We start from the raw sequence: 13371 nt of genomic DNA on the forward strand, positions 1-13371 counted from the left end.
AAATGAAATGGATTTAATCTATTCAAGTCTTTGATTGATTGCATAATGGCAATTTGAAACAAAAGCGCGTCAAACTCTTTCTAAATATTGGTGGAGGACATTCGGTTACAGAACAGTTTTCAGTGTCTCTTGGAATCAAGCAATGGATAGGAAAGCTTGCAGTAAATGTGTTGTTCAGCTTGTAAATGTGATCAAAGGTATAAAAGAGAAGGTATTTGAGTTGTCCAGAAAATAGTAAGGAATAACATGAAAGCTGGTATCCATCTATGAAAGGTGAGCATATTATTGACACTGGAGTGTCGTTTCATGGTATATGGCATAAATGTAGACACAATTCCTTGAATTCTATTGGTTGTGCTAATCATATTTTGCCTGACCTACCAATTGATTTTGTGGTAATAAACTATATATTTACTCAATTTTATGTAACTTTTTATACTTGATAATGACACCAAAAACAAATATGGCAGCCCTTTAAATGCCCTTTAAACGCATTTAAATGTCCATGTCGAAAACGAAATTTCCTTATAAAATGATTAATTTTCATCGCAACTTAAAAATTATTTTTTGTAAACATCACTTACATTATTCTTTATTTTTAGAAACAAAAAATGAAATTTCGAATTTTTGAAGGAAATTTACAAATCTGAACGTCCCCTTGTCCCCTTAAGCGGTTGTTTGATTCATGGATGAAACAATATATAACTTTAATTATGTATTATGTAAACCTAGACTAAAAGCTGCAAAATAGCCCACAAAAGCTGAATAATTTATGAACAAAGCTGAATTATATAAAGGAAAATGTGTTTTCATGATGCTATGGGTTTTTCACTTACAATGAAATTGCTTAGACATGTTTAACTAAATGGTTAATGATAACGGTTGCAAAGAAAGATTTTTGAATGGAAGCAAATTCCAACTATCTTTTGATAATAATGAAACTCAAATTTTATTTATTGTAAAAATTCTCTTAACTTTCTTCTTTTAATTATTGTATAAATATTATTTTAATGTTCTTTTAATAATTGTATAAATATTATCTTAATATTGTTCTTCTTGTAATTATTGTATAAATATTATCTTAATGTTGTTCTTTTAATTATTGTATAAATATTATCTTAATGTTGTTCTTTTAATTATTGTGTAAATATTATCTTAATGTTGTTCGCCCACCAGCAGCCGAGCGGTAAAGACGCTGAACACTGGTAGTTCGGTCTGAGGTTTGAATCCCGCGAACGGGCTGGCTGCATGGGCGTTTTCGTGGTTTTCCCCATGTGTAACGTGTATACGAGCCAGTTTCCCTTAGAAAGTCCTCCACGAAAGGCATCCCTTCCTTTAGGCAGATAGCCCTCGTGTGCTTTGCCATAATTAAATACACCAACACCTTAATGTTGTTCTTTTAATTATTGTATAAATATTATCTTAATGTTGTTCTTTTAATTATTGTATAAATATTATCTTAATGTTGTTCTTTTAATTATTATATACTAAACTACACTTATTCTTCGCTTCATAAAATACTTGCTTCATATTATAATCTTGCCTCATAAAATATGACCATGCAGGTGTTTGCAAACAGCAGAAGCAGTCGGGACCGTGCACATTAAGGATTCAAAGATTTTATTTTAATAACAAGACAAGGCAATGCGAAATCTTTATATATGGAGGCTGCCTTGGAAACAGAAACAACTTTATGACTAAACAGCAGTGTGAAGCCACTTGTGTTGGTAAGAAAATTCTGCAGAGACTTAATAATTTTTTCTTTTTTTAAATCTGAAAGCTTGCAGATTTTACATTACGCCCAAAGGGGCATTTTTTTTAACGTTTTGTGAGTTACCTTTATTTACTAAATATCGTGGTCTTCGCACTTAAACCATAAAATTCAATTCAAAAACAATATCGCTAAATAATTTTAAAATGAGCATATCTTTAGAATTTCCCATCCATAGCCTCGCGCGCAGGAGATAAAAATGTTTTTCCCCGTACAATGTTGCCATTTCTCGATTTGTAATTGTTGAGCTGTTAATTAAAATAGTTTTATTCCAAATTCCAGTTTAGTGCTTCCAGATGCCCATAATCGGTGGAGAATTACATTATTTAAAACTTGATGGCTCTGAGTACCTTTGTTTTACAACAGTGCGCGAAACATACATACGTTTATGCAGATTCTTCATTATTTAATATCTTTAGTTCAGGTCTATAATATTTGGTGGCAACAGTTTCAACGCAAAATGCCAAAACGATCCCTTCTGGCCTAAAAATTTCTTTTAATGCCATAAAACGTCTTGAGAATGAAACGAATTTTTTTTTTTTTGCTTTTTTTTTATAAAATAGTATATATAAATCTCTGAATAATAGTTCATGATTCCACGTAATGTATTCGCAAGTTTTTACGAAATGAATCGAATGAAATCAATAGTTGAAAACGAAATCATACGAATCAATACGAAGAGTTTTACGATATCATACGAAATCAATACGTAAAAGAAGCTAAACTTTATTTTACTTCGTAGTCTGCAATATACACAGTATCCACAGTTGACAGTTGACCGGAGACGGAGACACCAGCATTGTACTAAGAATTTAAGTGATATTGTCTCATGTTCCCACATTAGGGGACACATCAAATATAGCATTGTAAGATATTGTAATACCGTTGTAAGGATCCTAAGTTTTACTAACGTTTATTTTATTTTAAAACTGTACTATCTCTTCTTATTTTCTACTTCCGGCTAGAATTAAATGCTTTAACTTGTTTGTCTTGCTAACGCCCAAGTATTTAAGTTGTGGCTTTTTGCCAAGAGTTATTGAGAGAAAAGAAGTTTTAGGAAGCAAGCCGCTTGCCACTGCAGTTTTACGAGTTTTCACTCGGTTACTGGTTGCCTTTAAGGCCAGAGGTATAGCCCTCTTGATATTTGCAAACGTATTGTAGTTTCAGCAGCTCGGCGTACTACATACGTACCCTTTTAAATAAAGGCCAGTCTTAGTGCTAGGCATTTGTATACTAATTCAAAGTTAGCTTTTAGTTAGAGTTTTATATTCTTACGTTCAGACCACAAGTGGTTGGTCTCTGTATTCCGAAGTTCGGAAGTACCTGTAAAGTATTGAAAATAAAGGGTTTTGTATACCCTTCCTGCTTGTGTCGTCTGTTATACACAAATCTCGAACATAGCTTGAGTAAGCTCCCTGTTCTTATTCAGGACATACCATGTTTCCAAAGCAAATCAAGAGAAACACAAGTCCTGATACCGTGTCCTCAAAAACCCTTACTCAACTACTTTCCAAATCGTTGGTCGTAGGCGTATACTTGCAACTACAAAAATGTTTTAAATGATACAAAGATTCATGTTTTGATATTCTTAAATTTAAAGGACTTAATTGTTAAAATTACAAAATTTAACTTTTTACACGGTCTTCCAGACCGAAACCAAAGCCCAAACCATAGTTCAAAACCGGGCTAGCGATCATCACCGTCATGGTGCCGGAGTTCCGCTACACTCGCCTGCTAAGCTTATTACAATTCCAAAAATACATGTTCTAAACACACGTTAACGTATCAGATTACTGTCCCACATATATGAAATGTATAAAACTTGAAATTATAATATGAATATTATGTTATTCGGATAAGGTGAACACTAAATTGCTTTTCAACTAATTGCTTTGTATTCTAAAGTTCAAATTTTGCGAAAGGCCATATGCTGGAAAGAGAAAATTCTATGGCAAGTCCTTTTATTGAAGAAAAATAAGTCCTTTGCTTGCTTCACTTCTCTGTCGTTCTTTGGAAACTTTGTGTGTAATTACAGGGTTATACTCTTCTCTTCAAGACTGCATGAGTTCTCTGCTCTGGGTACATCTGTACTCTCTCATCACTTGGAGGACAACCAGAAAGATATTGTTTTAATTTTTGCGCTTACAATATAGTGTCGTTGCACTTACCATTTTTAAGACAGCATATTTACAATATAACACTTAATATGTGCTTATTGACCTCTGCCTGTAAAACTTAGTCGTAAATCGTATCTCATATAAAATTTATTTATAGCATGTGACACCTAATTACCGTAAATAAATCGAAGAACTAAAAACATTGAGGCATCTTTTGCATATTTCAACTCCCTTTTCATCTCACTTGAATGCTGTAGGGATTCGGTGGTTATTTATTATAATACAAATAATACTTGTGGTTTCTGAAAATTATTCATATAGGAAGATGTATTCATGAACCTAATGACTCTACAGTGGCGCCTGAACTAGAAAAAGGTGGTAGAAGATGATTCTTCATCATCAGGATTTGGCAATTGGGTCCCCTAATCCCCAGTCACCCTTCAAAAGAGGGAGTATATAAGATATGTTCTCCTTCCTTTCTTGCGTGCCTTCGTGGTGTAACAGTAGCAAACTCGGCGGGTAATTCGAGAGGTCTAGGTTCGAGTCCTGGTGAGAGCATTGCTCATATTTCATGCATAAAAATACCTAATGTCTGTACAATCACATTTGTATATAGTGCATATATATGTGTGTGTGTGTGCGTGTGTGTGTGCATGTACGCAATGAAGCAAACTTAGATGTGAAATTATTAAAAACAGTTGATGACGTAGATGGAGAAATATAGCATTTCGACACTATAATGAAGCAATAGACATAGATGTTGCAGAAATATTGATTGCACAGAATGTTGGTCCATAATGAAGAGAAACTTAACAGCCGAGGCAGAATAAGTATTCATCTTTATTTCAGTCAACGTGTTGCGGCCATAGCTTGTCGCAGTACTCGTACCTTTTTCAAAACGTTTATATTTTTGATAACTTTGCAGTGTAAGAAGAGAGCAGCAAGTAGCATACATAAGTGAATTATAAGCGAAACGTAAATAAGTGAATAACACAAGAGACTATTATGAATGTGACAAGCAGATATTACACAGGAACTCTGCAAATATGTGAACAGCACATATGATGTACATTAATATACCTAGTTGATATTGTTTAGTATAATGCACCTGAATAACTTTTTATATTACAGTTACCACTGACGTCTAGAGTAAACATTCTCCGTAAACTCAGAATCACAATGCATAAGACACTGCTAAAATCCTCGTTCAGCACAGTCAAAGTCTTGACAGGGTCTCTTTTATAACCCCAGGTCAAACATATCCATCTTCTGAAGTAACTTTATAAATTCCGCTACAAATTGTAATATTCTATAGAGATTTTTGGCTAGACCTAGCGACAATAGAATGCTCCACCAATTGAGTACAAATGCTGATAGTCATACAACAGGCGCTACAGCAACTCAGCTGGTGGTAAATAAGTAAGTAAAGCTACGTCGAAGTGTAGAAGGAAGTAAGCTGTGTTCAGGATGAAATCCTAATTCATAATGCGTTAGTTTTAATTCTTTTATCTTACACATGTATACGTATGTGTTCATATATATAAATACATTTTTAATTTTTGTATTCGTTTACATGTGCATAAAAAGGGATTCAATGAGAGTTTTCTCTTTTCGTAAACAGAGTGCCCTGAGAAGCAGCATTTTGAGGTATGCAGCTCACCTTGTGTCTTCAGCTGTGAAAAATATCGAGACCCTAGCAAAGTATGCCTGGAAAAGTGTGTTTCAGGATGCTTTTGCGATAAAGGATATTTAAAGACAAAAGATGGCCGTTGTGTGAAACCAGAAAATTGCCCACTTCGTATACTAAGTAAATACATTTCACTGCATCTATCAATGTAGCAAATGTTTACCATTTTTCACTTGCTTTGTAAATAAGTGTTGCCATTTAGAAAGTTGTCCAACTTGTTTTGTAAATATAGTGAGACCTAGGATCACAAACGTCTCACTTCCCGAACAGTTCGTTACGTGAAATTTAACTCTCCAAAAACGGCTTAGATGACGAACAGTGTCTCGAGTTATGAACACTTACGTCGACAACATATAATTTTGAAACGTTTTTTGGGGTAATTTGTATCACAAAATTAACACTCCACTCAAGGATTTCCGAAAAAGTTCATTTTAATATTGCCTCTCATTAACTCTCATTAACAAGGCCTGACAGTAACAGAATTTGAGGAATCTGGATTTTCCTTGGAGAAAATTATGGCCAAACTCGGTTTCAGGCAAAGACTTTGAGCCCCTGGATACTTAAGAACGCTTATTTTATGGTATTGTATCTTTAGGTAGAATCTTATGTTAGGAAGTTAACACTGAAGACGTGAAGAAGTTATTAGAGGACTATAAAAGTAATCTGAACATAAAAGCACTAACATAACTTCAGAAACAGCCTGGTTTTCTGATCCGCAAAGCTGGTGGAAAATGAAATAAGATGCTAAGTTTTGAAGTATAGATTTCACTTTGATAAAGTAATAGAATGAGCATTCTCAATTATAATGCCATGTCTCACTTTAAAAACAATTTAAGAAGTAGGTAACAGGAAATCAAATTGGGCAAAATTTAGTGAAAATGATGTTCATTGACTTTCATGCAGAAAAGAGTCGAGTTTAGAAATAAAGCAAAATATATGTATAAATAAATAAAAATAAAAATAAATAAATAAATAGAAAGAAGAAGATGCGCCTTAAAGATAGTTAGCCCCACCAGTGGTCGAGTGGTTAAGACCACTGATAGTTCGACCTGGCTTGGTCCCCGCTCTCAGGCGGACGGACTGGTTGCAAGGTTGGGTTTTGTGGTATTCCCCATGTATATCGTGAATACGAGCCAATTTTCCTCAGAACGTTTTCCACGAAAGCACCCTTCCTATTAGAAAAATAGGCTTAGTGACTTTGCTGTATTCAAATAACCTAATCTAATGCAACCTAATGTTTTTATGGAAGAGAATTTCGCATCCAAGCAATAACATTTTCTTCAACATTTTCTACTCATTTTATCTACTCTTTGTACAGGTACAGAAAATCAAAGTTTTTGTCTATTTTATCTCTCTAAAATCATTTCTGTTTTTATTATTTATGCTATTTTGTTTATATTTAATAATATCCATCGGTTCTTGGTTTACGAATTGTGCGCAAATTACTGTTGTAGAGTTTAAATAAGTAATCATCTCTGCTTCAGGAACGAATTTGCTGATTTGTTTCGATTTGCGAAAATTTCGGTTGGCGAACGGCTTTTAGGAACAAATTAAATTCGTGACCAGAGGCTTCAGTGTAAAGTGATCACATTTTCATCGGGACAAAGCGGGACAAATGGAATGAAATGAAGTTTGTAGTTTAGTTATGAAAGCAGACCAATAATTCAAAAAAATGTCTATTATTGTATACCTTCATTTACTTATACATAAATATACAAAAATATATTTATTATTAACTATTGGTAACTGTAAAAATATTTGTAGAAAACTATAGTTTGAATATTATGTTTTTTAATTAATTAAAAATTTTATTAAAAAAATATTATGGTTTTCTTTCGCGGTCATATTTTTTATCCGAGTGAATGCTTTGCAATAGATTCCGATCGTTTATTAAAATGGCGGGAAATTTCTCACATAAATTGGTCAAATAATATTTTACGCTTAATACATACTTTAAAGTTTTACTGTTCAACTGCGTGTTTTCAGTTGTCCATATTTTATTGATACTAGAAAAAACACGTTCTATTTGTTGCTGGAAGGGAGAGCGCATGTTCTGCAATTTTCAAAATATTTTCATAAGGAATATTATTCTGTTTAAAATGAAGGAATAACTCCGTCCGTTTTTTTATCTGTTTCCACATTTTCAGACAACGAACATTTAATTTTTTATTCAATAACGTATATTTTTAAAAATGATACCTCATAAAAAAGATCATTTTCGAAAATATTATTTTTCGGAAAATGGTTACTAATATATTAAAAAGATTTTTCCACACATTCCCATAAAATCTCCTTTTTTAATGTCACCCAATAAAAATTTTTAATATCCTTGAATTAAACTGTCTGTTCAAGATATTTTATTCAGTTATTATAAAAATTTCTGACTTCTTTCAGAAAATTAGGTCGTTTAATGGCCCATAGCATGTTGTTTTTCCAACCTAGTGATGTCCTTTCAAATATCTTAAGGAACGTAATCGTTATCAATTTTTTCTCGCAATTTTGTTTTAAATTATTGATTTCATTTGACACTTCCGTAATTAAAATTTTGTCCACTTCAATAATTTTCACAGCATTGTGAAATAATGTAGCTTGGTTGTGGAAGAACTGATGCCAAATTTGTGATGTGTCATATTCAAGAAAGAGCTGCAAAGTATGATTTTAATGGTTCGTATATTTTTAAAATATTTTCTACAGCTGGTAAAAGAGCTAGCCATCGTGTTTTGCTGTAACCAATAATTCTTTTATATTCGATTTCTGCGCTTGAACAAAAATGCTTCAAACTTCCAACATTAACAGTGTATATATGTTACCGTGAAAGACCGAAATTGGAGAATGTCGACTTTCACCGGAGAATGTCAGCATTCACCAAATACGTCGGTGAAAGATCGAATATTTCTTTACATTCTTGTACATTCGGACCCTCGCCGGTGTATGTCGGCAATCACAGAAATGCTCTGGTGTAGGTCGAAAAGAGAGGAGTATATGTACACGCTGCCATTCCAAAAGAAAGTGTTCCACAAATAAATGCAGTTGTAAAAGCAAGGGCCTCTTGTGCAATTCAAAGTGTCATAATAGTTTAAGTTGTTGCAATAAATAAGATTTGAATCACATAATCTGGTAAGTTTATAACTTCTATTATTTTCCTTTCTCATTTTGAATGTACTGTGTGTTTTAAGTTATTATGTTCTTAAGTTCTTATTCTGAGTCTCAAGTGCGTTTTTTCGCGAATGAATTACGGAGAAGGAAATATAATATTCTTATATGTTCAACATTCACCATTAGTACATGGTGAATGTCGGCATTCACCGGTGTAAGTCAGAAATAAGAGTATTTGGAAAATATTTCGGACATACACCAAGCGACTATGTGAATGTTGACATTCACCGGTGAAAGTCGACATTCTCCAGATTTCGGTGTTTCACCGTAACATATATATATAAATACGAATAAATTTTTGCATTAATATTTTAAAGATCCACTGGAAGTAAGTCAGATGCTGTTTGAATAGTACTGTGTAGAATGTGTGCTGCACAACCTACGCCAATAATTTATTGGTTCAAATGTTCGTTAAGTTTCGTAAAAACGTTATTGTTGCCTCTTCTAGCTTTTCTATCAAAATTTGCGTTAGTGTTATCCTCAGAATAGGCAATAATTTTATTGTTAAACTTATTATTTTTTAAAATAGTACTTATTGAATCAAAAATTATTTGTGAAGTTTCACCCGGCAATGAAACAAAATATAATATTCTAATTTTAATTCCTGTTTCTGGATCAAAAAGTGTAACAATTGTGGGAAATAATATTAAGCATGATAATATATGGATATAAATGTGCATATAAAATCTAAATCTTTCTGCAATTGTGAAAACGAATATAGTGAAAAAACATTACAAATAACTGCTTCGGTTTTTGTCCTTGCAAATGCAAATTTTCTGTCGTACAAGTTTTGATCATTTGCGACATACAATCAATTGATCTGAAACTTCTGATTGTGTTTTATGGTGTGGAAAGCAAAGAGCCTTTCAGCTAATGCTAGCTGTTCCTCCGTTAACAATGCATATTCCTTGACGAGACGTAACGTTAATGATCGAACACCATCGAGTAAATCTAACTCGTTACATCGCCTAATTTAGTTTACTCTGCATGCATTTTACGTGTTTTCTTATTTATGTATTTTTATTTTTTTATATTTACTATAATAATTAATAAATAATAGGTAATATATTTTTTCAGTACAGCAATCTGGACGTTTGTACCCAGGTGTCTGTACGTAACTTCAAAAATTTGAACAGCTTCGTTTAGAATTGAAAAGCTTGATATTTTGTGCAGCCAAGATATAGAATATTAATATGCCAAACTTAATTTAATTGGTGTAATTGGGAAAAGTTTAGGCAGAATTCAGCAGGCAAAGATCAGATGTAATTTGGAAGAAATTTTGCACGTTAAACATGTTCAATAAACGGCAACACGTCCAGATATGTTTTTAAAAAATTTCTAAATTATTTAATTAATAAGAACAATAATTAAAAAAAAATTTCACTCTACTCTGTTGTACAATATTTTTTAAATATTTTTGTTTACACTACATTTAAACAAGAGTTTCAACTTTTATCTGCTGTAGATTCTCTATTACTATCTCTATTTTAATTGCTGCACGCATATTTACTAATAAATGTTGCTTCATAAATTATGACCTATACAGGTGCTTGCCAACAACGGAGGCAGTCCGGACCGTGCAGACACATCTTCCACCGATTTTATTTTAATAACAAAACTAGAAAATGCGAACCTTTCATTTATGGAGGTTGCCATGGAAACAAAAACAACTTTAGAACCAGAAAGCTGTGTGAAAATACGTGTGTTGGTAAGACATTTGAAGAAACCTAAAGCTTTGTTTAAATTTTTGTCATGATTATGGTCACTAATCTCTAAACGAAAGGCAAAATTACTTTTCCGTTCGTCCTAAAACAAAACACTTAATTTTTGTTTCTTATTCTAAATTACAGAAAATTTTTTTTTTTTTTTTGCTTGAAAAATTTATACGTATTTCCATTCAACTAAAATTAACTAAAGTAATTTTTTTTTTCTCAAAGTAAAATAAAAATACGTATGTAAATAATAAAAATTTATATAAAACAAAAATAAAATAGGCATGTGATTTGTGAATTAAAAATTATACAATATATATTTAATTTACAAAACATTGAAACACGTTTATATGAATTAACATCAGGTTGAATTTTGCTTAGCTAGAAAGACCAAATGATTTAGATAACTGGAATTCTGAATCTTAATAAATGGATTATTAGGGTTCTGATTACTACCGAATTATACTGATGGAATTACCACGTTACATAATATGAATTATAATATTACTAATATATAACATATTTGAATTTGAGTTCTAATTATTAATGAATAATTGAGTCCTAATAATTATTTGAGTCATGTGAATTACTGAGATATGTATAAATGACTTATTTGAGACCTGTTCTATCAGTAAAAATTTTAATTCTCAAAGTTGATTATTGTTATATTAATTTCCAAGTTCTAATGAGAGTTTTATGTATTCAACATGCCATTTATGAATTGGATATATATTCGAATTAATCTATTCATTTTTTTTCTGTTTCAGGTTAAGAAACACAGGGCATGAAACCTAATTCACTAGCAATGTAGAGTACAGGATATTTTATAAATATTTTATTGCTCAGTAAGTCTTCTTCACTGCCATTTCAGAGGCAACAAAGCACACATATAAAACGTTTTTGGAACTTGCCTATGGGTTTTAGAATTCTAAATTTCTAATCATGCTAGGTATTTGTTGAGCGATACTGTGGTGAAAAAAACTAATGATGATAATATATACGTGTAATTTAAGAATAAGACTTTCAGACTTCATGCAGTTGACTAACTGTGAGAACTCTCACTAAAAACTGTGAGAGTTTTCTAAATTAGATCTATAAATACCGACTGCATTACTTTCATAGCTTAAAGCCGGCAAACCAGTGTACAGATTCTGTCTCCTCTATGTGATACAGCAAGATATTCACGCAGAAAGACGTTGTGAGAAATACATATAAGCAAGCATCTGTTGCTGTTCTTTGTTGCTGTTTCATTACATTGTCGTAGCTCTGTTTAACACATTCATGGCTACAAAAAACTAAAACAACTTTCTACAATCACCTTTCTACAATCTCATTATAGCTGCATCAGAGTATATTTCAACTACATAATGTTTGTCAAATATGGCAGGTCGCCTTTCGTGACTGAAAATCTATAATATCGACATGCACCTCTCCTGATCGAGCATGTGTGATAGGTGATAAATGGTACTTATGCTAGTTCTGGAATTTCAATGAATTGGCTAGCCAACTAAAGCACACCATTCTAAACTTTAAAACATTCTATCGAACTGCGAAGCATACACATCTGAAGGAAGCTGGATAACTTATTGTATCTAATTCAAAACTTATGCAAAAAAATTATGATATGGTACACTTTTGTATATAGCCTCCATTTCTCTACACTCGTAATACTTTCCAATTTTTACCTATTATCGTAAGTGAAATGGTTCTTCGTAGATGTGTCGTTTTCTTGTTTTTAAGTAGTTTTTTTATACCCTGTAGACGAACAAATGTTTAAATACTTTTAATTTTTTTAAAGTATTTGTGAATAAATGGCATATAATTTGTTGTTACGCTTTTGCGACTTATCTCACTTGTCTGAAAGTAACATAAGTACAAGTCCACCAAATTCATTTGGACAACGTCGGCAAGAGCTTCGAGCACCATAGAGGTGACCGTAAGGCTTTGTTTAGTTCCGCCCCCAGTTTGGATGAAAAGCAGCCCGGGGGGACGGTTCGAGGATCTTCCACTCTCTTCTTCTAGCACTGACCTCCTGAGAGGACTTCCGGCTCGACGCATATTTAGAGTGCCCCATGCTGCATAGACACTATACATAGTTTACTTTAATGACGGAGGACGCGAGCACCACCCCTCTACCATGGCGGTTAATTGGTATAGCACCGCGTCCCCCTTTATCTAAAGCACCCCAAGATGGTATGGTATGGGGAAGGGTGGGAGCCCCACGAACCCCCCAGACAGTCGCTGAGATCCAGCATATTTATTGGATGTCATGTGATAGAATAAATAAATAAATAAATAAATAAATAAATAAAGTGAAATAAAATAAAATAAAAATTTTTAAAAAATGCCAAACAAGGGGCATAGCAGATAAGTACTTTGCCACAATTAGTGCTTTAAGTGACATACATATGCAGCATAGTATAAACTGGTTAGTATGCCCTTTTCTGGCATACTAACCAGTATCCCGGTTGGGCAACGCATATAAATTGTGATACTAGTTAATGCAAAACTCTCTCTTGAACCGTTCATTAACTACTCAATAAGATATTTTTATAGTGTCATGAAGGATTATAAATAATAAAAGGTTTTAATTTTCTACATAACTTATCAAAATTTTTTTCATTTTTGAGAGAGAAATTTTTATGCTAACCTAAAATTTCAGATTATAATAACTCATTGGCAGTTTTAAAAGCCCTTTTTGATAATTATGAGTAGGTTTGTTATCTGTAAGGTACTGACTTTGTGTAATAAATTTGGAATACATGAAGGAAGCATCATATTTTGTTTTTGCTTTTGATAATTATGAGTAGGTTTGTTATCTGTAAGGTACTGACTTTGTGTAATAAATTTGGAATACATGAAGGAAGCATCATATTTTGTTTTTGTTTTTGATAATTATGAGTAGGTTTGTTATCTGTAAGGTACTAG

The 13371-nt window shown here is 32.6% G+C and overlaps 2 protein-coding genes across 2 annotated transcripts in view; both read left to right on the forward strand.

The window, feature by feature from the left end:
* Positions 1-12882, forward strand: part of LOC118194883 (von Willebrand factor-like) — a 55602-nt gene extending 42720 nt beyond the window's left edge. Inside the window, exons 7-9 of the mRNA XM_085816095.1 lie at positions 1566-1727; positions 10278-10439; positions 11211-12882. The gene's annotated coding sequence lies outside the window, so the exon portion shown is untranslated. The remainder of the gene's footprint in view (positions 1-1565; positions 1728-10277; positions 10440-11210) is intronic.
* The window catches only part of LOC118194880 (papilin-like), a 130465-nt gene that overhangs the window by 86684 nt on the left and 30410 nt on the right, over positions 1-13371 (forward strand). Inside the window, exon 5 of the mRNA XM_085814414.1 lies at positions 5510-5695. Within this exon, the coding sequence (XP_085670540.1) occupies positions 5510-5695 (186 nt within the window). The remainder of the gene's footprint in view (positions 1-5509; positions 5696-13371) is intronic.

This window comes from Stegodyphus dumicola, chromosome 4 (assembly GCF_044657685.1).
Source record: "Stegodyphus dumicola isolate Sdum_Otavi_A_Nest chromosome 4, ASM4465768v1".
Classification (NCBI taxonomy): Eukaryota; Metazoa; Arthropoda; class Arachnida; order Araneae; family Eresidae; genus Stegodyphus; species Stegodyphus dumicola.